We start from the raw sequence: 27500 nt of genomic DNA on the forward strand, positions 1-27500 counted from the left end.
TAAAATATATATATATATATATATATATATATATATATATATATATATATATATGTGTGTGAAATCAGAGTTATGCAAATGAAATGTCTTTTTAAGATGAGTGAATGATCCATGAAAATTCTACAGTTAATTTAAGAAAATGGGTGTTAATTTTATCATTAATACACACACACACACACACACACACACGCACATACACATGCACACATATATATACATATATATATACACACATATATATATATATATATATATACATATATATATATATATATATATATATATACGTACATACAGAGTGAGCCAAAAGTAGGTAGACAGTAAAAAAAACATTTATTTAGAGATCATCTATACATACAACTGTATGTATGTACAACATAATCACGTTGACACCTCGATTCTTGCTAGATCACCGAAGTTAAGCAACGTTGAACCTGGTCAGTATTAAATGGGTGACCATTTGGAACTTCCAGGTGCTGTATGTGCTCTCCGCTTATCTCGGCATTGTTTCCTGTCATCCTGGTCTTCTCCTTGCCACTGGACCCAAACAGTGCCGATTCAGAAGAGGTATGGTTGGGGATTGTACCCTTACCTCACAATTACATGTGCAGCTGCCCCTACAGAGGGTATCTTTTGTCTTTCGAGACTGAACAGAAGCATTGATATGTAACAATGTTATTTATCAACACAAGTGCTCAAACTGTTTTCCTTCTTGATTTACGTCTGCCACTTATGCTTCAACAAACATTTTCTTCATTTGGCTCACCCTGTATATACATTAGCAAGGAAACCCGCCATTGCCCGAGATTGATTGATGATGAACAAATGCTTGACACTCCAATATTTTTATTGTCATCCAAATTGATTAAATCACTCATTTTTCAATCAAATCGATTGATTGCCTTCGTTATTTGGGGACACATCACGATGCACTGGGAGGAAGCTTGACATGCCTCCATGCAGTGACTTAGTCCACAATATATTATAGTACACACTGCACTGTAGAGAACCTAGTGTTGATTTTATAAAATTATTTTATATATACAATGGCTTGAATTAATTTTTAAAATGGAAAAATTAAGTATCAGGATTCAATTGTGCTCTAAACAGAAATATTCATTTCGAATGCGACCCTGTTATATCAAAGAACCTACAATTGATTTATATGCCTGGCCTTAATTGTTGCTAATGGCTTGAATTTAAGTTTAAAATGAAAAGATCAAGTATCATGGTGCAATTGTGCTTTAAACAAAAACATTTATTTCAAATGTGAACTGTCATATCAAAAAACTTACTGTTGATTTAAAAGTCGGGCCTTCCGGCTTGTGTGGTAATACAACTTCTCAAATGCACTTGTGATGTTAGGCTGTTAAAGGTGTTAACTTTGGTCAAAATCGCCTGTTTCTTCTTCTATCGGATTATTTCGATCATCAATTATCAATATTTATCAAAGGCATTTCAATACAAAACTTACCTAAGAATTTTATGTGAAATTTCATAAAAATTGGCCCAGGCGTTGAGGGAACGAACACACACACACACATACACACACACACACACACACACACACAGTTTGTGGGGAAAAAGCTATTTGTATAGAAGGCTTTACAGAATCTAGGGATCTCTTCAGTGTATGGGTGGGATTTTGTTGCTTGTGTAGTTTGTCGGAGGGTATTTATGTCGAGGGGGTACTAGTACTCTGAGTTTGTCCAAGCACTTTCCATTAAAGTACTTGTATGGCAATGAGACAGAGGTTGGAGTTTGGCCGACAGTGCGGGATCTATTAAGTTGGGGACTCCTTTTGGAACCCTATCTAGGACCGAGAGACTAGTGGCAGATGCACCAGCCCAGATGCGGCAACAATATTCCATGCATGAGTGAATAGTGGTTTTGTAGAGATACAGGATACTCTCAAGTATGAGTAAGCCTCTAGCACGGTAGAGCGAGTCCACCTTTTTGGCAGCAACCTTGGCGATTGCCTCAATGCATTTGTTCCAATTCATGTTGTTTGCGAATGTTAAGCTTAGGAGCTTGAAGGAAATATTTTCAGGTAATGTAGCATTAGCCATGGCACTCAGTGGTTGAGAGGGTTTCTTGTAATTATTAAAAGAAATAAGCTTAGTCTTAGCAGTATTAAACATTACCATCCAGTTCATCCACATTCCATTAGAGGCTGGAGGTTTAAGCCATTTCTTTAGATATTCATTAGTTTTCCCCTCGAGTCTGTTATAGAGCGTAGTGTCATCAGCAAACATACCCATCTCATTTTTATCAGGGAGGTCATTTATGAATATCAAGAATAATAATGGTCCAAGGATTGACACCTGTGACACATCCGCATTTATATCATGTTGATACTTTCTTGTGTGTGATGTGATTGCTCAAGTGGCAGCGTTCTCGCCTTGCATACAAGAGACTCAGGTTTCGAATCCCAAGTTCAGATGTGTTTAACTGATGAACCCAAATGAGGGCGAAACTCGAGTCTTGGACATCCGGTTTGTTGGCTGTCATGGTTCTTGCGAGTGACCATTTGGAAATTCTAGCAAATATATGTGCCCTCCAATTATCCCAGCATTTGTATCCATTGGTCCTGTACATATACTTTACTTGCCAGTGGTATTTAACAGTGTCGACATGGGAGAGGTGTGGCTGGAGATTGTGCACCTCCTGCCACAAAAATTTCATGCGCAGGCAACCCTTCGTTGGTATCCATAGTCTGTCAAAGACTGCAGGAGCCTGTTTATATCTATCTATATATATATATCTATATATATCTATCTATCTATCTATATATATATATATATATATATATATATATATATATATATATATATATATATAAATTCTGAAAGATGGCATTTCTTTCTGAAAACAGTTCAAACTCCTTGGCCTAACATTTACAGGCAATATGAATTGGGACAAATACATTAAGGACGTTGCGAAGACTGCTGGAAAAAAAGGTGGGTTCCCTCTATCAAGCTAGAAGACTACTTAAACCTGAGAATATCCTGTACCTCTACAAGGCCATGCCTGGAGTATTGTTGCCACATCTGGTTGGTGCATCTACTACTAGCTTCTCCCACTTAGATAGTGTCCAAAAAAGAGTTTTCCCACTTTGTCAACTAAGCTCCAACCCCTGTCCCATCGCTGCAATGTTGCACTTCTGTGCCTTTTTTACAAATATTTTAATGGAAAGTACTCTGATAAACTCGTTGCACTTGTGCCCCCTCAATGTACATATCCCAGACGAACCCGCTTAGCAACAAAATTTCACCCCTTCACTGTTGAGGTTCCTAAAAGACAGAAACCTTTCTACTCTAATAGTTTCTTCCTCAAAAAGTTAGACTTTGGAATTCCCTTCCTGCTACCTGTTTCTCTGACTTTACTGATATGCAGAGGTTTAAATGTAACGTAAACCAACATCTTGTTAATCTTTCCTAAGCATGGTTCCAAATAGTAGCCCCTTACGCTGAAGTGTCCATATGCCTTGTTAGGGGTGAACGTGAGTAAAAAAGAAAAAAAAAAAAAAGTTTCCTGACTATAGGATGAATTTTGTCACCCAAATTTTTCAAATAATCTTGACTATTGATTCTTCGGTGCAAAGTGACTATAGGACCAGCACATTTCCAAGATGCCCTTCACTCCCCCCCCCAAATCATTACAGATCCACCTTTGCCTGTTTCTCATCTGGCTACAACTTGGATGTCTTCAACTCCAACATAAACAAATTCCTCATAAACCGCCCCCTTAAGTAAGACACTTTATGAAAACTCCATTACTAACGATTACTAGGATACTATCCCATTGATTTCTGTACACGCAATAACCCTTATCCCCGAGAGGTTTCCGAGTCTTGATAAGTGGTGACTACCATGTAAAAAAAAAAATGTTTAACAGTTGGGAGAAGGCAGTTTGGATTGAATGTTCTTTTTGGCTGTCTCTAGACTTACACACAACCAGAGGATGAGAATAAAATAAAGGATGATTCATCAAAAAAAAATAATATTCTTCGATTCCTCTGAGGACCAAACATTTAACCTTTCTACACGACTCTAAAAGTTTTTTTTTTTTTAACATTTGTGCTTGAAAGTAGTGGTTTTCTGACGGCGGTCCTCCCATGTAATTCGGCCTCGTGAAACTCCATAAAACTTGAATAGCATGCATCTTTTACTCAACCTTTAAGTATATTTGCATTGGCTTGTATAGATAGATCAAAACGGAGGGATTGTTTTGACAATCGGTTCTGCCTTTCACCAGAAAGAAGGCGGTAGTTGTTTGATCTTTCAAATCTCCTCGTTTGACCTTTTGTACTCTGCAAACGGCATTGTTCTTAAAATTCAGTCTCGTATTGTTTAATAGTCTGGCACAAGGCTACTGACCTTGATCGTTTTCTTATTTCACAACATCAGTATTACTTATGAAGAGATGCTGGGAACTATGCAACTTGTGTCAGGGATGCATAAAAATATAAGAGGATGCGGTAAGATCTTATCCATGCATCCCAGGAGGGATGCATGTCAATATTTTCATTAATAATAATAAAAAATTAAAAAAAACAAAACAACAAAAAAATACAGCCAAACAATATATTGAAATGAACAAAACAAATCCCAGGGACGCATGTCGATATTTTCATTAAAAAAAAAAAAAAAAAAAAAAAAAACAATATATTGAAATAAATACAACAAATCGTTAGATACAGGTGGGGTTAATCGAGGAATATAGCTTATTTTTGTTTGTTTTTTTTATATATGAAACGAGCAGAGTTGCCCGGATGCATAAATAACAAAATAGAAGAGTGTGTTGTAACATCTTTTTATTAACACTTCTCTACATGTCTCTATCCGCCGCTCTATTTTTCTCTCGTTTCCCCTTTCCACGTTTTCCCATTACCCTCTTCCTTTTTCACTTCCGCCCAGCCTATTTCTCTTTTCTGTTTTAATGCATTGAAAACAATAATAAAGTTATTCACCTCTCCTTTATGAAATAGACTAGCGAGGAGGCCCGATATTGTCCAGGATTGAAAATGCAATCAACCAATGTCCCACTCTCCCATACTTTTATTGTCATTGAAATCGGCGAAATCACCCATTATTTTTTTTTTAATGAAATCTATTGATTGCATGATCTACTTAACAACTCCCTCACAGTGAAGAAGCCTCACATGCCTCCGTGAAGTGACTTAGTTCACAATACCTTGTAGTCTACATTGCACTGTAGAGAACCTTCTGTTGATTTTATGAAATTATCTATAAATAATGGCTTCACTTAAAGTTTAAAATGCAAAAGTAAAGTATCAATGTGAACTTGCGCTCTAAACAGAAACATTCATTTCGAACGCGCCCCTGTCTTATCAAAGAGCCTACTGTCGATTTTATAAAATAATTTTTACATAATTACTTAAATTAAAGTTAAACGTACAAAATTCAAGTATCAAGGTTCAGTTGTGTTCTAAAAAGAAGCATTCATTTTGAACGCGCCTCTGTCTTATAAAAAACTCTTCAGTTGATTTTATTGGCTGGGTATTTCTGCTTGTGCGGTGATAAAACTTCTTAAATGCACTTGTGATGTTATGCTGTATAAAAAGTGTTAACTTTGGTCAAAACTGGACTTTCGTTCTTTAATTTGATTGTTTTGATAATCGATTTTTGATACTTATAGTAAGCATTTCGATATAAAACCTAGGTAAGAACACTCGCAGACATATCAAGTACCTTTGTGGGAAATGGAAATTTTTTTTTTAATCGGGCTTTCCCGAGTCCCTAGGAAACAAACTCTCTCTCACACACATACGCACACATGCACACGCACACAGACATACGCACACAAACATAAACACACACACACACACACACACACACACACATTTCCTTTTATATAATAGTAGAGATTTCATTGGAAATGGCTGAAAAAACGATCCCTATCGACAAATTCTAGCCTAATCGACATCCAAAGAATAATTTTTTTTAAACATAAGATTATATTCATCCGGAGCAAGGCTGTTCAAGAAAATACTAATTTTGTGGGTGTTTGTTTTGTAGTTGTCTGTTTTTTTTGTTTTTTTTTTTTAGCTAGACATACAAACTTCAAAACATACTAGCACACGGAAAAAAGCTCGATACGACAATAAGGGTAGTGCTTAATACCAGAGTCATAAATGAAAACTGGCGAGAAGAATCTTGCATTCATTGAAACTCTGCGGAATATCGATATTTTTAAATGTCTTTATTTATTGGAGGTATTCCGTCGAAAAATAAATTTTACATGTAAATTTTGGTTTTTGGTTTACAGTTTTCATTTATGACTGATAATATATATATATATATATATATATATATATATATATATATATATATATATATATATATATATATTATCAGTCATAAATGAAAACTGTAAACTAAAATTTACATGTAAAATTTATTTGATATATATATATATATATATATATATATATATATATATACAGGAGGTAAAAAGAAAGTCCGCACTTGTATTTTTTTCAAAAGCTGCAAATTTAACCTAAATTTAATGTAACTGTTTAAACAAACTATACCGCATTTGATTCGCCTTTTATTCTATAATTACCTGTTCATATTTGACTTTTAATTGAAATATTCTAGTGTCCACGTCAATTTAAAAAAAAACTTTAAATTGAGGAGGCAAAAAGAAAGTCCGCACAATGAAAAATTGTTATTTAAATTAACTTTAGGACATTAATGCAACACGAATATAACAGAAATACAATAAGCTAGTTAATATTTAGTAGCATAGCCCTTCTGCAATTTGACAGCCTGCAATTCCTTAAATTAGACTTCAGCAATACTCCGGGGAAAGGGCATCCCACTTTTCTTTAATTTTTGTTCAAAGCTCTTCCAAATTTGAAATTTGATCATTATGTAGCTGTTGCTTGATGTAATGCCATATGTTTTCGATAGGATTGAGGTCTGGAGATTGTGCAGGCCAATCCAAACACGGAATATCATGCTCTTCCAGGAACCTCTTAACATTGCCAGCTGTGTGAATGGGAGCATTATCTTGCATGAAGATGGGATTATCATTCAAATTCCGACCAAAGTAGGGTATAAAATGCTCAGTTAACATATTAATATACTTGGTCGAATTAATTCAACCTTTCAAGCGAACTATAAGCCCTGTACTATTGGTACTAATAATTCCCCATACCAAAATATATATATATATATATATATATATATATATATATATATATATATATATATATATATATATATATATATATATATATGTAATTAGTTTTATTTTAGGGGGAAAAGGTATTTCAGCAAAGTGCTCTATTATAAGGAAAAATCCGAAAATAAGAACGTATTATTTACGTTTTTATTTACAGAAAGTTTAGATGAGATCAGTTATCGGTACCGTCGGTTTCAAACCTGATAATTATGGACCGTTTTAGATACCCATATCAAGCTCTTTTCAGTCGATACTCATCTCTTTTATACTTTTTACTCAATTCATCTCATCTCTTTATGTTTTTATTTGCAAAAAGTTTAGATAAGTCATCGGTACCGTCGATTTCAAACCTGATAATTAGGTACCATTTTATATACCCATATCAAGCTCTCTTCAGCTGATACTCATCTCTTTTGATGAGTATCAGCTGAAGAGAGCTTGATATGGGTATATAAAATGGTACCTAATTATCAGGTTTGAAATCGATGGTACCGATGACTTATCTAAACTTTTTGTAAATAAACACACACACACACACACACACACACACACACACACATATATATATATATATATATATATATATATATATATATATATATATATATATATATATATATGGGGGTGGCTGTGTGTGTGTACTTCTGCATTGTAGCTTTATTTGGTTTTCATTTTTGGACGAGTTCGGTTTGGGGCAAGGAAAGACAATCGTGAAATTTACGGAACATTTGCAAAAGTTTTGGAAAAATCAAAAAATATATAGTCATGCAGTAACATAACAGAAAGTATTAATTACTGGAGAATTTTTAACGAACACTTTCTTTCTTTGTGTGTGTGTGTGTGTGTGTGTGTGTGTGTGTGTGTGTGTGTGTGTGTGTGTGTGTGTGTGTGTGAAAGCTAACAGTTTTTGTTATAAATTAAAATTTTGAAATAATTTAAAACAATACATGTACAAATCCGTAGCCTACTGAGGGATGTCCTTTTCTCTTCCCTGTAACCTCTTTCTCATGTTGTGAGCCTGTCTCTGCTTTATCATTATTTTCATGTCAAGTGCTCATCTGAGCTCCAATATATGGTCCCCCTGGGCCGTACTTTCACAAAAAACACTCGTCTATCTGAAATCACTATCAATAATTTCCTCCACTTTTTATCTGTGCTTAATGCTGGAGTTCCTTGGGATCCATCCTGGGCCCAACTCTCTTCCTGATCTGCATCGGCGATCTCCCAAAACACATACTTAAATCATTCGTTGACATCTATGCTGATGACACGACCATCTGTAGCAACACATCAATGGCCATAAATGTAAGTTCTCTCTGATTCTCTCTCCTCTGATCTCGAGCACGTGGTACAGTGGGGGAAGAGGTGGCTGGTTACTTTTAATGCATCTAAGGCCAAGTTCCTGTCTTTGCATCATCGGCGCTCTGATCCCCATCTGGCATCAGTTGGGATGGATGGCTCTCATCTAGGGGAGGCTCCATGTTTTGATAAGCTTCTGGGCTTGACCTTTGCTCCTGACCTGAAATGGAACACGTACATGAACTCAGTTGCCAAGGTCACTGGAAAAATAGAAGGATCTTTCTACCGCTCCAGAAGATATCTCACTGCTGATGCAATTCTCTATCTATACAAAAGCCAAGTGCATCCAAGGATGGAGTGCTGCTGCTGCATCTGGGCAGGAGCTGCTAAAAACAGCCTATCCTGCCTTGACAGTGTGCAAAATGGGCTTTGTGGCTTGGTGGGGGATGCCCTTTTCTCTTCCCTGCGGCCTTGCTCCCACAGGAGATGTTGCAAGCTTGTTTTTGTTTTATCGTTGCTTCCATGGCAAATGCTCGTCTGAGCTCTGGTGTCTGGTCCCCCTCACCAATCTTTCATGGGAAGCACCCATCTGGCTGAAACCACTGTCAAGGATTTTCCCCACTCTTTGTCTGTGCCAAAACCTGTTCCATGAACAGGGCTTCTTTCTTGGAAGTGCACGCCTGTGGAGCTCTGTTCTGTTTGCCTGTTTCCCACCTGACTACAACCTGGATGTCTTCAAGTCCAACATAAACAAATTCCTGATGAACCGCCCCCTTAAGTAAGACACTTTATCAAATCTCCAATACTAATGTACTGTACATGCAATAACCCTTATTCCCAAGTGGCTTCCACCTTGTAAAAAAAAAAACCTAAACATAGATTCCATGAACAAAGTGTTTTTATTAGAATTGCAAGCCTGTGGAACTCTTTTCCATTTTCCTGCTTTCCAGCTGACTACAATATGATCGTCTTTAAGTCTAACAGAACAAGTTCTTGATGAGCAATCCCCTTAAGTAATCCAATTTACCAAATTTCCACGACTAACGATTACTACAACATTTTTCCATTGACTACTGTACACTCATTAATCTTTATCCTTGAGTGGCTTCCGGGCCTTGATAAGTGGTGACTCCATTTCCACAGAGATTCTTGGCAAAAGTTCAGCAAATTTTGTGATTGTCTCTCCTTGCTCTGAATCGAGCTCTTCCAAAAATAAAGCAAAAAAAAACTGTAATACAGAAGTGCCGTTATTTTTTTATTTTTTATTTTTGTTTTTGATTATTTATTTTTTTATACCACAACGGTATTAGCTTTTTATTGCTTTACCTCATATTATATATATATATATTATATGTTCATATATATATATATATATATATATATATATATATATATATATATATATATATATATATATATATATAAAATTATAAAATATATATATATGGCGATTAAGCTACACTGAATATTCCGCGTTTCATCCACTCTAGGATTCTTTAGGCTTATGCACTAAATTTTGTGATTGTCTGTCGTTTTTATATACGCACCTTCTATTAAGATTTTAGTTAGCCAATCAGCTTTCTAGTATCCACCGCACCATTCCTATCAGCCAATGAACATGAACTTACAGGACAAAGGCCCATTTGACCTCTGGCTGACCTGATTCTTTGTGTGTGTTCTATTTAGCCTGGATATCTAGTGTCTTGACCTGTTTTAAATCTAGGTTAGGTTGTTTTTTATGTTAGTCCATATATATATATATATATATATATATATATATATATATATATATATATATATATATATATATACATAAATATATATGTATGATAATTTATGTATATGCATGTTTATTTATTTTATTTATTTATTTGTTTATTTTCTATTGTTTTTGTTAGTTTTAAAGTTATTTTGTATCTCTATCCTAGAGTAAATTTTATCCTGTGAACAAAGTTGTTCGCTATTTCTCTCCTACAGTTTAATAGATGTTGGGGTTCTTTAAAGTACATAGCAATTAAACGACTTGGACACAGAAAATAAATAAATAACACACACGCTATCGTATTAATATATAGATATTGCTTTTAACTTTTCTTTAATGGCAAAAATTGGAAATATGATTATATTTGAAACTAATGTCTGCGCCGCACATATAACGCCAACTCAAACACAACATCAAGAACACTCAACATCGTCTTACCATCAACGCTTACCTTGTGAACTCGTAGTATGGGAAATTTCCACATGCACAAAACAAAAATACCCAAACTACGGGTATGGATAATGAGTAAACGTTGGATAAAATGATGGTTAAAATTATTACGAATTTGCTAGGATAAGAACCTGGAATCTTCTGATCCGTAGTCAGACGCGTTATCCATTGCGCCACAAGTCCTGTTCGTATGCCGAAAGATGTTACCGCGACCGTATACAGACAGTACTAAATTTCGTTGACATGAGCAGGTAACTTTTTCGACAAAAACGAAACGGCCCTAAACCCTTTATTTAGAGCTTTTTGTGTGACTTGACGTTGTTCGTTACAAACAAGATAAGGACAACCTAGGAACTCACACCTTTCATGGAAAAAAAAGAATTTTTCAATTCGGTGCATCCATTCGAAAGTTTTATTGGTTTATACAGACACACACACACACACACACACACACACACACACACACATAAATAAATAAATAGATAAATAAATAAATAAATAAATAAATAAACATTTAGAATTTTATTAATAGTATAGATTATTTCCCCCTAAAAATTTTTCGATCAGTGACATTTCTCCACACGGGCAACACCAAGTCAATATCGTTAGCAACGTATAAATACTAAACTCTCATATCAGTAATGACAAGACAGATGTTCTGAAAATGTTATCTTTTTATACCAGGGAAATTGCTGCTTACCAAATGAAATACCGCTGATGCCATTATTTCAACCCACGCTTCAAATCCACCTCGACCTATAAAAGAAAAAGTATTAGCACAAATTAAACGGATCAGAATAAATATCTGCATCAAAAAAACGAAAAAAACAAACAAAAAAAAAAAACTCCCATTAGAAACGTTCAGTAGTCGGTTGCATTTATAAAGTCGTTTTCTAGATGAGCAGCCATTTTCTTTTCTTTTTTTTTTCCTTTTTTTTTTTTTTTTTTGCTTTCTTTGCTTAAGGTTCTCAAATCAATATGTTTAACAAGTGTTGCTGGTTCATCAGTTCTTATGGGTATCTGAAAGATAGTTCACGCTGCAAAAATGATGATAGACTTGATAATAAAAAAATATTTCGGAATGGGAGGAGTTAACGGCATTGTTATAGGAATTTTCATGCATATCCGTTATATATGTTCGGTTGGTGCTCAGTGATCAGCAGTTGTTATAGTAATTTCAGCAGAATGAATAAAATTTAAGAAAAAAATGGTATTGTGTTCTTTCTGAATGATGTTACTTAATTAAAAATGTATGGTAAACTTATTTGATCCTCCCCCCTCTCTCTCTCTCTCTCTCTCTCTCTCTCTCTCTCTCTCTCTCTCTCACACACACACACACACACTATCTAGCTAGCTAGTTATCTATGTATGTATCTATCTAACTATATCCTCTTCCTTATCTATCTATAAAGCTAGCTAGCTCCCCTCCTCTCTCTCTCTCTCTCTCTCTCTCTCTCTCTCTCTATCTATCTATCTATCTATCTAGCTCTCTTTATCTTTCTATCTATCTACTTCTCACTCTATCTATCTGTCTTTATTTCTCTCTCTCTCTCTCTCTCTCTCTCTACCTCTCTATCTATCTCTAGTTAGCTAGTTATATCTATCTATCTATCTATTTCTCTTTCTCTCTCTCTCTCTCTCTCTCTCTCTCTCTCTCTCTCTCTCTCTCTCTCTCTAGATCTTGCTCTCTTTATCTCTCTAACTCTCTCACTCTATCTATCTGTCTATTTATCTCTCTCTCTCTCCCTTTCTTTCTCGCTCTCTCTCTCTCTCTCTTTGTTTATCTCTCCATCTCTCTATCACTGTATCTATCTGCCTATTTATCCCCTCTCCCTCTCTTTCTCTCTCTCTCTCTTTCTCTCTCTCTCTCTCTCTCTCTCTCTCTCTCTATATATATATATATATATATATATATATATATATATATATATATATATATATATATATATATATGTGTATATATATATATATCTTTCGTGCAATGTTCTAAGTGTCCGGACATTTTCTGAATCGCTCTCATACTGGCCATTTCTTCTGGACTCTAATAGTTTTGCTGTTGGTTTAACTTTCAACCAACTTTCAGTTTTTGTCGTACATTATTCTCCAAGTGGAGTGTTGACATCATTAAGATTCTATAAATGAATTCACATATTCCTTGCAATCGTACACACTTTCACATTTGCCTCCTTAGCAACGACGTTTGCTTTTTTAGAACACTTGTAATTCTGGTTTAGATTTTACTTTTTAAATACTTCCTTTGTGTACGTTCATGTATTGCATTCCTTTCTTGCCTCTTTTTATGTTTGTCCCCGACAAATTGTACATAAAGTAAATGTTATTGTTAACCAACTGTTTTCATTCCATTATTCTTTCTAACACACATGTTTATTATCAAAGATAATATACATGAACAATAGCTAACGTATACGCAGAGATTAATTATACAGGATGTTGCAGCAAAATTCGAAACTAGAGTTACACCAAAATCATCGTTGACGCGGGCTGTATCAAGTTGGTGATATGCCGAACGATTAAGAAGGATATTGGTTACTCCTCTTACTGCAAGAAGTCAAGGAAGATCAAGGAGGTGGCTTTGCTGAATGAGCTTAAGCTCATTCAGATCCATTGGGGTGCTGATCCATTGGGGTGCTGATCCATTGGGGTGCTGATCCATCCTCAGGTTCTTCTTTGATTAAAAAAAAAAAGAATTTCGACCAAAAAGAATGACTGATATATCTGCCAAAAATCAAGGAGATTGCCGTCGTGAAGCATACAAAGTTCCTCTCCTCTATCATGGTTCTATCTCTATACAACAAAATATGTCTAAATTATCACTTTGATTATCAAAAATTGATTGTCTCCCCTTTTAGGGAATTATTCACTTCCTACATGTGTTTGCTTTATTAAGTTTAATTTATTACGAGGGACGTTGCCATATTTATTTTGCTTTTTTTTTTTTTTTTTTACCTTCAAATAACATCTCCTTTCCCTTGTTTAGGGGTCAGACATTTTTTTTTCGGATATTTCACGAACTTGTTTTCCAATTATTACAGTTCAACATCTCACCTATTTTCAAATCCAACTCTATGCAACGCGAAAGGAGAGTCATGCCTCTGTTTTTTTCTTCAAAGGGGCTTCAAAAATCTACCAGATGCTGGGGAGCATTGTAAAACCATAGACGCCCCCACAGAACTCTACACAATGCCAGACGACACAGGCATAACTGCTCAACAATGTTCCTCGTTACTGATCGTCAGACTTGTAACTGTCCTTATCACCTGACTACAACCACTTTGACTATTTCTTTGGGGCGTGATCGAGGCCAAGACTAACATGCACACCCACAACATATTTGACTCTCTGAAGCTACCATTGTGGAAACTTTCATTGCTATAAATAATGGCATACAGTCAGGGATGAGGGAAACAGGGAAAAAATTCCAAAGTCTTGCCGTCTGAGAGAAGAAAGTATTAGAGTAGTGGTGGGACAGAGGTTGGAACTTGAGTAATAGTACGGGGCTTGTTAGGCTGGAGACTCTTTTTTTAGATAGGGTACAAAAATAACAGACTAGCGATAGCCTAGATGTGGCTTTGTAGAGCTATAAGATACTCTGGTGTGAGTAATTTTCTAGCACGGTAGAGAGAGCCCACTTTCTTTGTGGCAGCCTTCGTAATACCTCGGTGTATTTTTTCATGTTGCCTGTGAATGTCAAATTGAGAAGTTTGGACGATGAGCTCTCAAGCATGGTAATTAGTGGTTGGGAATCTTTTTTTTATAATTGTTAAAAGAAAGAAGCTTAGTCTTAGTAGCATTAAATGTAACCGACTATTTACGGCTCTATTCCACAACTGATTATGTATATTAGCATGTTAGTTTTATTACTAAGAAAGGGATGTGTGTTCATTTCGTTTAGCGCCGTGTGTGTTTACATGGGTAGAAATAGGATAAGCATATGAAGATGTGTATGTGTTTATTAGCATACATGTTTTGTTATTGAGAGAATGTATTTACTAACTTGTGTGTGAGAGTGTTCAGTTAACAGTGTGTTGTTTGGTAGTCCATGATAGTCTCATTTATCATGTCCTGATAGTTTCATTTGTCGAGTTCCTTTTACTAGAGGCCAGAATCAGCTTTTTAAGGACAGACTTACATGAATTGTCTGTGGAAGAAAAAATACCAAAGCACAAAGACAAAGGAAGCTGTGTGTTTAGCTTTCCATAATGTGCACTGGAATTCTTTGATTGGCTTAAATATACTGCTGATTAAAGATTCTATCCAATGAAGAGTTGATATGTAAATACAATATTTACTGAACTGCTACTCCTAACACTTTCTTGTTCTTCTACAACGTTTTCCCCCTGTTTAAAAAGCAATAACAATAATAAACAAGTATGGAAGTTTAACACTATTCTTCGATTGTCTGTGAAGATAACATCTATGACTTTTTTCTGAACGGTTATTAACATTCATAGAATTCGGTAGACAATTGGACTCCATTTTGGTTTTGCTGCATTAACTGCAAAACGAACGGATTCCTTTTTCTCTCGCATTTTTGTTAATCTCTTCAGACATTTTTACTCATTTCTGCTTTATTAACATAAAGTATTTTTTTAAAGTCGTTGCCTCTTAACAAATTGATTACATAATGTGCTGTAAATGTTGAATGTCATTTTCTTTTCTGCAGTCCATCACTCGACCAGCTGCCTCCCATCAGTCCCAACAGACTGCTCACCATGGAGTCAGAGCACAAGTAAGTCAAATATTACTTATCCAACAAATCAGTTAATTAGACACATGAATTATTTCTTTTACCAAAGTATGTTAAGGCAAGGCATACTTCAGACAAGTTTTCTTGTATACATCGTATAAGTAATTCTCTAGACGTTTTTTTTATATTTGGAAACTAATTTTACCAAGCATAATACTATAGAGTTCTTTGATGGAAGGTTTAACGCTGTTCTTTGGATTTTTTTTTCTCTTACAATTTTCATTTTTCTCTCACAACTTTTATTTCTATGTTACAACTTTTATTTTTCTCTCACAACTTTTATTTTATCTTACGACTTTTATTTTTTTCTGACTACTTTTTTTCTCACAACATTTATTTTTATCTTACAACTTTTATTTTTATCTAAAACTTTTACTTTTATCTACAACTTGTATTTTTATCTTTCAACTTTTATTTTTCTCTTACAACTTTTATTTTTCTCTCACAACTTTTATTTTTATCTTACACCTTTTATTTTTCTCTCACAACTTTTATTTTTATCTTACAACTTTTATTTTTATATTACAACTTTTATTTTTCTCTTACAACTTTTATTTTTATCTAAAACTTTTACTTTTATCTACAACTTTTATTTTTCTCTCACAACTTTTATTTTTCTCTCACAACTTTTATTTTTATCTTACAACTTTTATTTTTCTCTCACAATTTTTATTTTTATCTTACAACTTTTATTTTTATCCACAACCTTTATTTTTCTCTTACAACTTTTATTTTTCTCTTACAACTTTTATTTTTATCTTACAACTTTTATTTTTATCTTTCAACTTTTATTTTTATCTAAAACTTTTACTTTTATCTACAACTTTTATTTTCCTCTCACAACTTTTATTTTTCTCTCACAACTTTTATTTTTCTCTCACAACTTTTATTTTACTCTTAAAACAATTATTTTTATCTTACAACTTTTATTTTTATCTTACAACTTTTATTTTTATCTACAAGTTTTATTTTTATCTACAACTTTTATTTTTATCAACAACTTTTATTTTTATCAACAACTTTTATTTTTCTCTTACAACTTTTATTTTTATCTACAACTTTTATTTTTATCTTACAACTTTTATTTTATCTACAACTTTTATTTTTATCTACAACTTTTATTTTTCTCTCACAACTTTTATTTTTCTCTCACAACTTTTATTTTTATCTTACAACTTTTATTTTCCTCTCACAACGTTTTTTTCCTCTCACAACGTTTTCTAATTACAACTTTATTTTTCTCTTACAACTTCTATTTTCCTCTCACAACTTTTATTTTTCTCTCACAACTTTTATTTTTCTCTCACAACTTTTATTTTTCTCTCACAACTTTTATTTTACTCTTAAAACAATTATTTTTATCTTACAACTTTTATTTTTATCTTACGACTTTTATTTTTATCTTACAACTTTTATTTTTATCAACAACTTTTATTTTTATCAACAACTTTTATTTTTCTCTTACAACTTTTATTTTTATCTACAACTTTTATTTTTATCTTACAACTTTTATTTTATCTACAACTTTTATTTTTATCTTACAACTTTATTTTTATCTTACAACTTTTATTTTCCTCTCACAACGTTTTTTTCCTCTCACAACGTTTTTTTATTACAACTTTATTTTTCTCTTACAACTTTTTTTTTGTCTTACAACTTTTATTTTTCCTTACAACATTTTTCTCTTGCAATTTTTATTTTTCTCTCAAAACTTATTTTTTCTCCTAGGTTCCCTAGAAATAACCTAAACATCAGAAAAAAAAATACAGTAAAATTAATTTATTACGATAAAAGAAAAAAAAATATATATATCTATATATATATATATATATATATAAAATCAGGGTAGTTATTTTTGTGTATATCCATTAGAAGCGTTTAGTGAAATTTGAAGAATAAAACATGTATAAATACATTTGAATTTCACAAGGGATTTTGCTGCTTGTTGGGTTAGTCAAGAATATTCACGTTGAAGGTGTACAAGTGCTTGGTGTTCCTGACATATAAAAAACTTTTGATAGGGTCTAGCATAAAGTTTGCTTTGCAAGTTTGCTAACTGTATAATATCCGAAAATGTCTTCTCAACCATCAAATCTTTCCTCCTGATACAAAAGTAGTCATTGATAGGCTGAAGTCTAAAAGACATAGTATCAATGCTAGTGTGCCTCAAGAATTTATTTTGTGCTCAACTTTCTTCTTGATCTTCATCAATTTATTTTTCAAATCATATTCTGATATCATTTGGTGACATCTAGGCAATCGACACAGCTGTCTATGGCATCACCTTGAAGAGCAGTTGTGATCAAGATCATGCTGATTCTCAATTTACAACCAAGGCCCAGAACTCCATTAAACTCAGTTGAAATAAATGGTTCTCTCTCTTTGACGAAACCTTGAGAACCGATTTTCACACAAGAATTGAAATGGAAGACTTAGATCAAATCTGTTAGTTTATTGAAAAAATGATTGAATTATTCTATGGCTCCAAACTAAGTAACTGACTCCTGATGCAATTCTCTACCTGTATATAATTCAGATACATCCGAAAATCGGTTACTACTGCCACATCTATGCCACTCAGAGTACAGAGTGCTCTGTCTGTTTTACAATAAAATATGTCTGGATTATTACTTTGATTATCTAAAATTTGATTGTCTCCCTTTTTAGGGAAATGTTCATTTCCTGCATGTGTTTGCTTTATTAAGTTTAATTTATTCCGAGGGACGTTGCCATATTTATTTTGCTTTTTTGTCCACAAATAAAATTAGTTTCTCTTTTCCTTTGTTTAGGGGTCAGACATGTTTTTCAGGTACTTCACAAACTTGCTCTCCAATTATTTCAGTTCAACAACTCAACTGTTTTCAAATCCCACTCTTCCTTCCACGTTCTCCTTGACCAGGCAGTCTTCCTACAAATTAAGACATTCGTGCTTTCACTTTTCTCATTGACATCGATGCTTACAAAAATTAAGAAAAGCATATTTATCCAGCTTAGAATTGCTTTGTAGTAATAGATAAATAACTATCTATAGTTATTTATAGATTGGAGAGTTTTATTTAATGGAGATAATCTATCTAGTTTAGTATATCTATAAAAGTGAAAATGCGTGTGTGTGTGTGTGTGTGTGTGTGTGTGTGTGTGTGGACACTTCTCAAACTATTTACTCAACGAATTTTTGATCTACAAACTTGACATTTGGTATATAGGATATTCAGACACGTGGAAAACTTTTTAATTGGTTTTCATCCGGAAAAAAGGCTCCTAAGGTGTCAAAATTGAAAAATTTTATATGTGGGAGTCATTGGATTGTTGTCTGCTTACTAACTGTTTCACGAATGCGCATGCATGAATGGTTCACATTATAGATTACTTATATTAAGAATAAGTATGGTTTGAAAATACCTTTCAAAGATCGTGGCACGCTGGTCTAATGGTTATCGTACTTAAATGAGTCTTTAGGCTTTGGTTTCGATCTCAGATCAAGTATTTTTTTTTTCTTACAAGAAGTGAGCTGTTTAGAAAAAAACATAATACTCGCATGTACATGTCTCAGTTTCTGTATGAATTAGAATAATATTTATGCATATTTTACAACCGGGCAACGCCGGGCGGCTTGCTAGTCATCCTATGAAAAAAAAAAACTAAATAATCTAAATATTAATTTATTTGTCTGCCTATCAAGTGTCACAAAAAAAAAATCATCATCGCAAAAATTAATTAATGAGAAACGAATTACCTCCTTTTATCGTCACTCTATCAGTTAAAAATCATTAAAACCATTTCCTTTTCAAAAATTTAAAAAAAAAACACATTGTGGTCTCTTTACGGTTTCAAATGGAATATTTTATTTTATAATTAATTATTAATAATTAGTTTTTTACTAATTTTATAATTAATAATTAATAAAAAAAAATCATGTTAAGAGGAGACTGTAAGTTTTTTTTAATATAGATTCTTTATAAAATTGAAAAATGTGTAAGTGAATTAGCATCTGTTCCTTTATAATTTATATAAAAAATCATTTAGAAAAAAAAACATAAAATTATGTGTTGTGTGTTGAATTTTCATTGAAAAAATAAAAATCTAAATTTATTTAAACCAATTTTTAGCTTCAAGAGGTTAAAAAAAGAATTTGCTAAAAAATTGTTTTAAATTCGTCATTATTTGTTTTATTTTGTTTTTTTATTCATTGTATTTATAATGTGTTTTAAAAAAAATTAATTACCATGGATTTTCACGGGTTCTGCTAGTAAGATATCATTCTTGTAAATATAATATATTTGATGCTATTGTATTTATGCCGTGTAGTAATAACCACAGCTTGCAAAATTTCTTAATCGAACGTGGAAACAAATGCAATGGATTAATATGAAGAAAGGATGACAATAAAATAGAGTTATATGATGAGAAGTTAATCTCAATGTTGCTATTCTTAAAACAAACGTTTTCATGCTGTTAAAACAATCAAAGTTCTATCAAGTTGCAACTAATTCAGTCACAGATAGAGTGATAAGTCTACTTCAGTCAAAACTTTCTATAGGATATGCACAGGTATGATGCCAAGAGTTAAAATGTGCTACCAATCATGAAAGCAGATACACCTGGATTTTGATGATCACTTAATGCTGGTTGCCAACCATCTCAAAGGCAACCACTATCTACAAGTGAGTAGTGCTTAAGCAATGTAACGTAATGTCAAGGTAGTGGCACATGAAGAGTTGGTTCATCAAAAGTGATCCAGTTCCATGTACCACATGAAACCGTTTTGTAGAATGGGGAGAGTTCAAACTCAACTATCCAGTCCCGGCCATACATATCGTCAGAACATTACCATCAATTACCAGCCAGTCTTCCTTTATTTAATCATTCTTTAGCAATTTATTTTAATTAATATTTTTATCATTTCAGTAAAATTATTATAAGGATAGTATTACATACTGACTGAATTACCTCCCTTTTATCATAACACTTTCATTACACCTCAAGCTAGCTACATATGTGTGTATGTGTATGTGTGTGTGCTGCCTGACATCATTATATAACTGTCTTCCAGAAAATTTTCAATAAAATGTCTACAGCTACAACCTTTATTTATTTACAATATTTTTTTTCTTTTTTGCTATGAAATCAAATTGAGTGCTTCTATATTGGTTTAAAATTCTTAAATGATTTCTTCTTTTATTGTGCAGAGACCACGAGAGATGTCTTGATGAACAGGAGCCAAACGAAACCACACGTCTTAAAAGTTCAATTCAGCAGATAAACGAAAGTAAGACGCCATTTTATGTGCCTTTTTTCGTGTCTTGTTTCTAAATATTCAGTCATTAGTAATTAGCTTTTGGATAAAAGAAAATATTGCTTTATACAGCAGTTTCAACTTCAATTTAAAAATGAATGGTATTATGAAACCTACTCGAGATAGAAAGATCCGTTACGGATGATATGTTTTAATTGAATTATTCTCACAATTATTGTCATCTTCCTTCTTATATTCACAATGCTTCGACTGATGAAACCTCTGACCTTTCTTTAAGTGTACATTTTTGGATTGATATGTCACATGAAATACCTACTAGACACTATCCTCGAGTGTCTAAGGTCTCTCTGTACAGGGATTTGTGAGAACAACCTGGCATGACGATACTTTTCTCCAAAAGTAAACCCTGACCAAATATTCAAGTATTCGCTGCCCAAATAAGATCCCCTCACGATGACTAACTCACATTAGTTTTTACAAGGAATGGTGCACCTTCTCCAAGTGATGTTACCTCAAGTAACAGCACGAAGCTGGATACTCCACCAGACTAGATAAATTCTTGCCCTGGAATCCAGTAAGACCAAGAGACCAAAATGAAAAATATAATACAATATATGAAAATGGTTAATTAGGGAGAGGAAAATTATGTTCTCAATTTCTTCACTAACTCAGTGTTTGAGAGATAAAGAAGTTTAATGGAACATTCGAATATCTATGTATCTCATAGAGATTTCAAGTGTTAGCGTTACTAGTGGGCCACTTTCATTTCTGAGAACTTCGACTGAAGTAAAATAAAACAAAAAAGAATAATGTAAACTAGCGAGACCTGTGGAAATTCCACAGTGGCATCTTTCATATGTAATACATTTCTGCTGGGCATTCTGTGGATGGTCAGCATGAACGAAAACCTCGCGAGATTACTGTAGTCCGTTTGTTAAAACTGTAAACGTATTTATCTAAGTAATGTAGTTAATGTAATGCCAGAAAATATCTGATTATTATGGTTTATCTCCAATATCCTTATAGGAGTCTGTGGCATATTTCTATTGTATTGACGCCTGACGTGAATGGAAGCCCCACGATATCATTATATCATCTTTAGAATAGATACTACCCTTGGATCCTAACCAGAAACCAAGAAGACATATTTTAGTTTCACAGACGGCCCAAAAGCGACATCATTTAAAAAATGTTGGTTTGTTTTAATTTTTTTGCGTTGCGTCTTTGGTGATCGGAGGATTCTACTTATTAAAATGGAGCATAGAAGGTGATAACTTACTACGAACATTAAATAACCGTATCTATATACTAATCATTTAATGTTCTCAGTCTGTTATCGCCTTCTACCCTTCTTTTTAATAAATAGAATCGCCTGATCGAGTAATTTATAATCTCGAAACCGTGACACACGTACGTACGTACGTACGTTAAAGGTACTACGGTATTAAAATATAAATCATCAAATTTTATCTAAAAATTAAAAAAAACAATGCCTATAATGAAATTGTTTATTTCGCATGAAAATGTGGACATATAGCTTAATGCTTAATTGTGTCTGTTAATAATATGTTATAGTTGAGATAATTCAGGAGTTTGAACGTTCAATTCTTCTTCTTCTTCTTCTTCTGTTTCTTCCTCTTCTTCTTCTCCTTATTATTATTATTATTATTATTATTATTATTATTATTATTATTATTAGAAGAAGAAGAAGAAGAAGAAGAAGAAGAAGAAGAAGAAGAAGAACCAAGAATAACAAAAATATTAACATCTAGTCATAGTGGAATGCGAATAATCTATACCTGTAAAATGCATATAGAATGTTCAAAATAAATTGGACATTTTTTGGAAAGGAAAGAAAACGTCATACCTCGAACAATAATTAAAGCATTCCCAAAATTACCAGGTAGATCTTTTAGAAGATCGTTTGCTAAATACGCTCGAAGAAGCTGTCATAAGTCTCCACTATAGTTTTTGGGCAAACCCTGAAGTTAAAGCACCCGAACTTAACAGTGTCTTTCGAGAGACAATTGAACACCTGCTAATCAGTTCATCCTTGCTGTTGCAGGTGATGTTGATGCTGAAAACCATTCATTTCGTATGAATCGGATAATTTTTGTTGGCATTCGTTTCTCCGATATCATTCTAGTTAAAAATAAATTCTAGAAAAATATCAGGTATTTACGTGAAAGACGACGTGAAAGCTGTCAACATCCCTAAGTTAAAATGTTTATGTGGATTAAACTCATGTCATACGCAAATGATTCGAATGTGGAGTAGCAAGCTTTGACAGAGATGCATCGAATTTGGAATAGAAGTTTTGACAGAGATGTATCGAATTTGGAATAGCAAGCTTTCACAATAATCTGTCAAATTCGGAATAGTAAGCTTTGACAGCAATGTGTCGAATTTAGAGTAGCAACCTTTGATAGCAATGTCTCGAATTTAAACCGGAAATTGTTAGCTGAAAATGCAGAATAGTTAACAATTCATTTGGGGAAGTTTAAAATAGTTAACAACTGCTTATTTTTAGTGTTTAGTTTAGAATTCTGTTTATGTTCCCGGGATAAATATTTCCTTATTTGAATGGAATGTTCCCAAGTTTGAAAAATGTTCCCACGTCTGAAAAATGTTCGGAGGTTACATTGTGAATATAAAAGCCAAGATGAGAATAGTAGTTCGAATAAATCTAATAATACAAATTATCAATCCTCGTGTAAATAATTACAAAATGGATTTGCATGTTTTTGAAAAATGAAGTTTATCTTATTTCCTGCGAAACCACTTCCCTGATCTTGTCTACTAAGGCATTTCTTCAGATCACTTCATATTCTTATTAGTAATCATTAAAATATTTCCTTATCTGGTGGATTTCAGTTCTCTAGCAGTTCATTTCGATCCTTTCTATAAATATACGTTATTTTTTCTGTTGATTTTTTCCTGGATCTCAACTGCATCAGTTTTTGGTGAAGTTTATTTTTGTTTTTCAAATTTGATATGAATAGATATATATGTATATGTATATATGAGAAAGTAAATAAGAAATATATGTATCTACATGTGTATATGTATGTGTGTATGTATGTGTATATGTATGTGTGTATGTACGCGTCCATTAAATGTTTATTATTGTATTTGGTACATGTTGCAGCTATTGAAAGTATTATACAATCGTTTACCACAAGTTCTGTAGTTGGATGAAAAACAACCAATCACATACTACTTTTTGCAACCTTAGTTGAACACCACGTAATCGGTTCTTGAAAGCTTCATTCCTCTTTTTGCTGTTAAAACTCTGGCAAGCAAACACGTCTTCTGCGACCTTCACTTTCTACCCAGCAGGACACATGTGAAGATCCATCTTAGCAGCTGCCGCACAGGAAGACAATGCAACCTGTTTCGACATTATATCGAAACGAACCCAGAGAACGGGAAAATTAAGGACCGTTAAAATGGACGCATCTTCAGAGATAAGTTGCCGCAATATACAAGTTATTTGCAAGACACCTTCTTCTTTCTTCAAAATCGTATAAGCTTTTATTACACTTTCATTTGTATTGTGTTCCTTTTTTTCCTCGCTGGCATTACCATATATTTAATACGTCTTAGAATTGGGAAAATCACAATACGCTATGTTGATTATTTTTTGCTGTTTTTGAATTTTATATTATTCCTTTGTATTTTGTAAGTTTTTCTTTTACATTGGCAGAAAAGGTAAGTCCCCGCTTGTATATCTTTGTATTTGAAATTTATTAAATAAAGCCGTATATATATATATATATATATATATATATATATATATATATATATATATATATATATATATATATATATATATATATATGATTATTTACTATATTAATTATTAAATACCTAGAGACACTAGTGTTTCATCCTTTTGGGAATCATTAGTGCAGGGTGTCATGATTAGCACCAGTCGATAGATTTCGAACCCGGCAACAAAAGCTATATCTGGCTTCATTAGCAAGGACCCAGTCCATTCGGCTATCGATTACCGCGAGAAATACTGTTGCAATTTAAACATTTATTCATTTAAATAGTTTTACGTCTGACAGAGTAATCTAATCAATATATGACGATTTGCGCATATGAGTGATATGTTCTCTCTCTCTCTCTCTCTGTCTCTCTCTCTCTCTGTCTCTCTCTCTCTCTGTCTCTCTCATATATATATATATATATACAGTGTGTGTGTGTGTGCGCGTGAGCATGTTTATATATATAAATATAAATATATATATATAAATATATATAAGTAAATTTTTGGTACAGCAGAATGGAAGGAGAAATTTCAGAGGAAACATAATTTAATTTAAATACCAAAAAAAAAACAAGAAATGGGCAGGTGAAATTAAAATTTTTCCCTAAGGCCTTATCGTCTGACCCTCTAAGAGGAAACGTCAGAATGATAGATTAAAAACTAAGAAAACGAATGAGGGAAGAGGGGAATTTTGGTTTCAGTTGGAAGAACAGTGGAGAAAAAAAAAAAAAAAAATTCTCACTGTTCAGGTGGTTTTAAATCAATGAATATCTCCAACTGATGTCTCAGAATCTTTTGTCTACACAGGCTAGGTCGAGAGTTGTTAATAACTAACGCCTCAATGATATTGAGATGATAGTTCGACCTAGCACTGTATAAAACAGAAAACCACCCATCGGAATATTGATCGGCACACCTATTTATACTCAACAGGTGATCGCCAATGGCAGACTCATGAGCCTGGGAGTGCCCGGATGCTCTCGAAACCTGGTGTAGTCGAATATCCCGAGGGATATGTTGGGATATTCTCATTTCTAATCTTTGGGATGTTTTGCCAACGTAGTCAGCTCCACACTGACAAACGAATTTATAAACAACAGAGTTCTTTTGAATGGTTGGCAAAACATCTTTACGAAAAGAAGAGAAAAAGGTTCGAGTTGTGTAAACTACTCTAAGCATAGTAGCTGGAAAACAACGTTGAGTAGCAGAAGAAATCCTTTTAACAATATGAAGGCCATCAGGACCCAACCATGGTAATTTTAGATAAATGGGACAACGTGATGGACCAATATGTTTACCGCTATTAAATGTAGTAATTTTACGTTCAATAGTAGATTTTATTATATTAATGGGATATCCATTATTAAGAAAAATATTTGTGATTTCACCAAGTTCCGTATCAAGACGGTTTGGTGAACAAATCATAAGTGCACGATGCGTAAGAGCGCTAATGAGGTTTATTTTTCTAGACTGAGGGGCAAAAGAAAACCAATTAAGATAGAGCCCTGTAAATGTAGGTTTTCTATAAACAGAGGTCTCAAACGTAGTACCAACTTTAGAAACACGAACGTCGAGGAATGGGAGAGAGCTACAGTCTTCAACCTCCATAGTAAATTGTAAAGATGGATGCAGGTTGCAAAGAAGACGAAGAAACTGTTCAGCTTCGCTCCGAGAGGGAAAGCATGCAAAAGTATCATCAACGTAGCGTGTGTAGAATGCTGGCTTAGTAATTTTGGAAAATAATTCGTTTTCCAAAAATCCAACGAAAATGTTGGCCAACGAAGGACCAAGAGGGCTACCCATAGATATCCCATCAATTTGACGGTACATAATGTTGTTGAAACTAAAGGAGACTGATTTAGTAGCAAGTTCCATTAGTTCAACGAAAATTCGTTCAGGAAATTGTGGAGATTTTAAGGGGCCACGGTATAGATAGTCAGCACAAATACCAATGGTTTCATCCAAAGGTATATTAGTAAAAAGACTATTAATGTCAAAGGAAACCAAGAACTCGGTATTTTTAGATAAAGGTAATTTTTGTATCTGAGATACGAATTGAAAAGAATCAGAGATACAATGGACCGAATAAAAAGAAAGCACAGGTTTAAGAAGATCAACTAGCCATTTACCAAGTTCGTGTTGTGCAGAACCCAACATAGATAAAATGGGTCGCAAAGGAATGTTGGGTTTATGGACCTTGGGTAAACCGTACATTCTAGGCCTTTGAGAACCGATGGGTCGGATTCTATCATAAATCTCCTTAGAAATAAATCCGCTTTTATGAAGTTGAAGAAATCTTTTCTGGATTTTTATTTCCATACGAAAAGTATCATCATGGCTTAAATCACCCAAACGGAGAAATTTACTTTTATCGTCCAAGATTTGTAACATTTTGGAGATATAATCCGTTTTGTTAAGTATAACAACGCCCGATCCTTTATCCGGGCGAGAAAGGTAAATGTCGGGATTAGACCTAATTAATTTTGCCGCTTCAAAATGATTTTTCTGCCAAACAAAATCACTAGATTTAGTATTTATGGCAGAAAACCTCCGACCTAATTCGCCCAACTGAATTTTAACACTAGTTAATTCATCAGTAGAGATAGGCGAATGGTGTTTTAATTGAGTATACATTAATTCAATTTCACTAAATACTGAGATTTTATCAACAGAAGGGGGAGGAATGCAAAATTGTAAGCCAGCAGATAAAACAAATTCTTCTGTATTGGACAAAACATGAGAAGAATAATTAAATATATGTTTATCCAAATTTGTTATAATCCCAAACTTCTTAGTAATTATTTTTTTTAAATATTTATCATAAGAAGAAGTACACTTAATATATATAATATATTAATATATTTTGTACACTTAATATATATAAATATATTTATGTTTATATATATAAATATATATATGTTTATATATATGTTTATATACATATATATATATGACTACATCATTTAATCACATCAAT

At 33.3% G+C, this 27500-nt stretch overlaps 1 protein-coding gene across 4 annotated transcripts in view; it reads left to right on the forward strand.

Moving 5' to 3' along the window:
• LOC145296006 (uncharacterized) overlaps positions 1 to 27500 on the forward strand; it is a 630022-nt gene that overhangs the window by 592560 nt on the left and 9962 nt on the right. For all 4 annotated transcript variants that reach the window (XM_080142022.1, XM_080142024.1, XM_080142021.1 and 1 more), the window contains 2 exons: positions 15408 to 15473; positions 20681 to 20760. In XM_080142022.1, coding sequence (XP_079998148.1) covers positions 15408 to 15473; positions 20681 to 20760 — 146 coding nt within the window. The remainder of the gene's footprint in view (positions 1 to 15407; positions 15474 to 20680; positions 20761 to 27500) is intronic.

Source organism: Euprymna scolopes, chromosome 16 (genome assembly GCF_053919585.1).
Source record: "Euprymna scolopes isolate OS-2025 chromosome 16, ASM5391958v1, whole genome shotgun sequence".
Lineage (NCBI taxonomy): Eukaryota > Metazoa > Mollusca > Cephalopoda > Sepiida > Sepiolidae > Euprymna > Euprymna scolopes.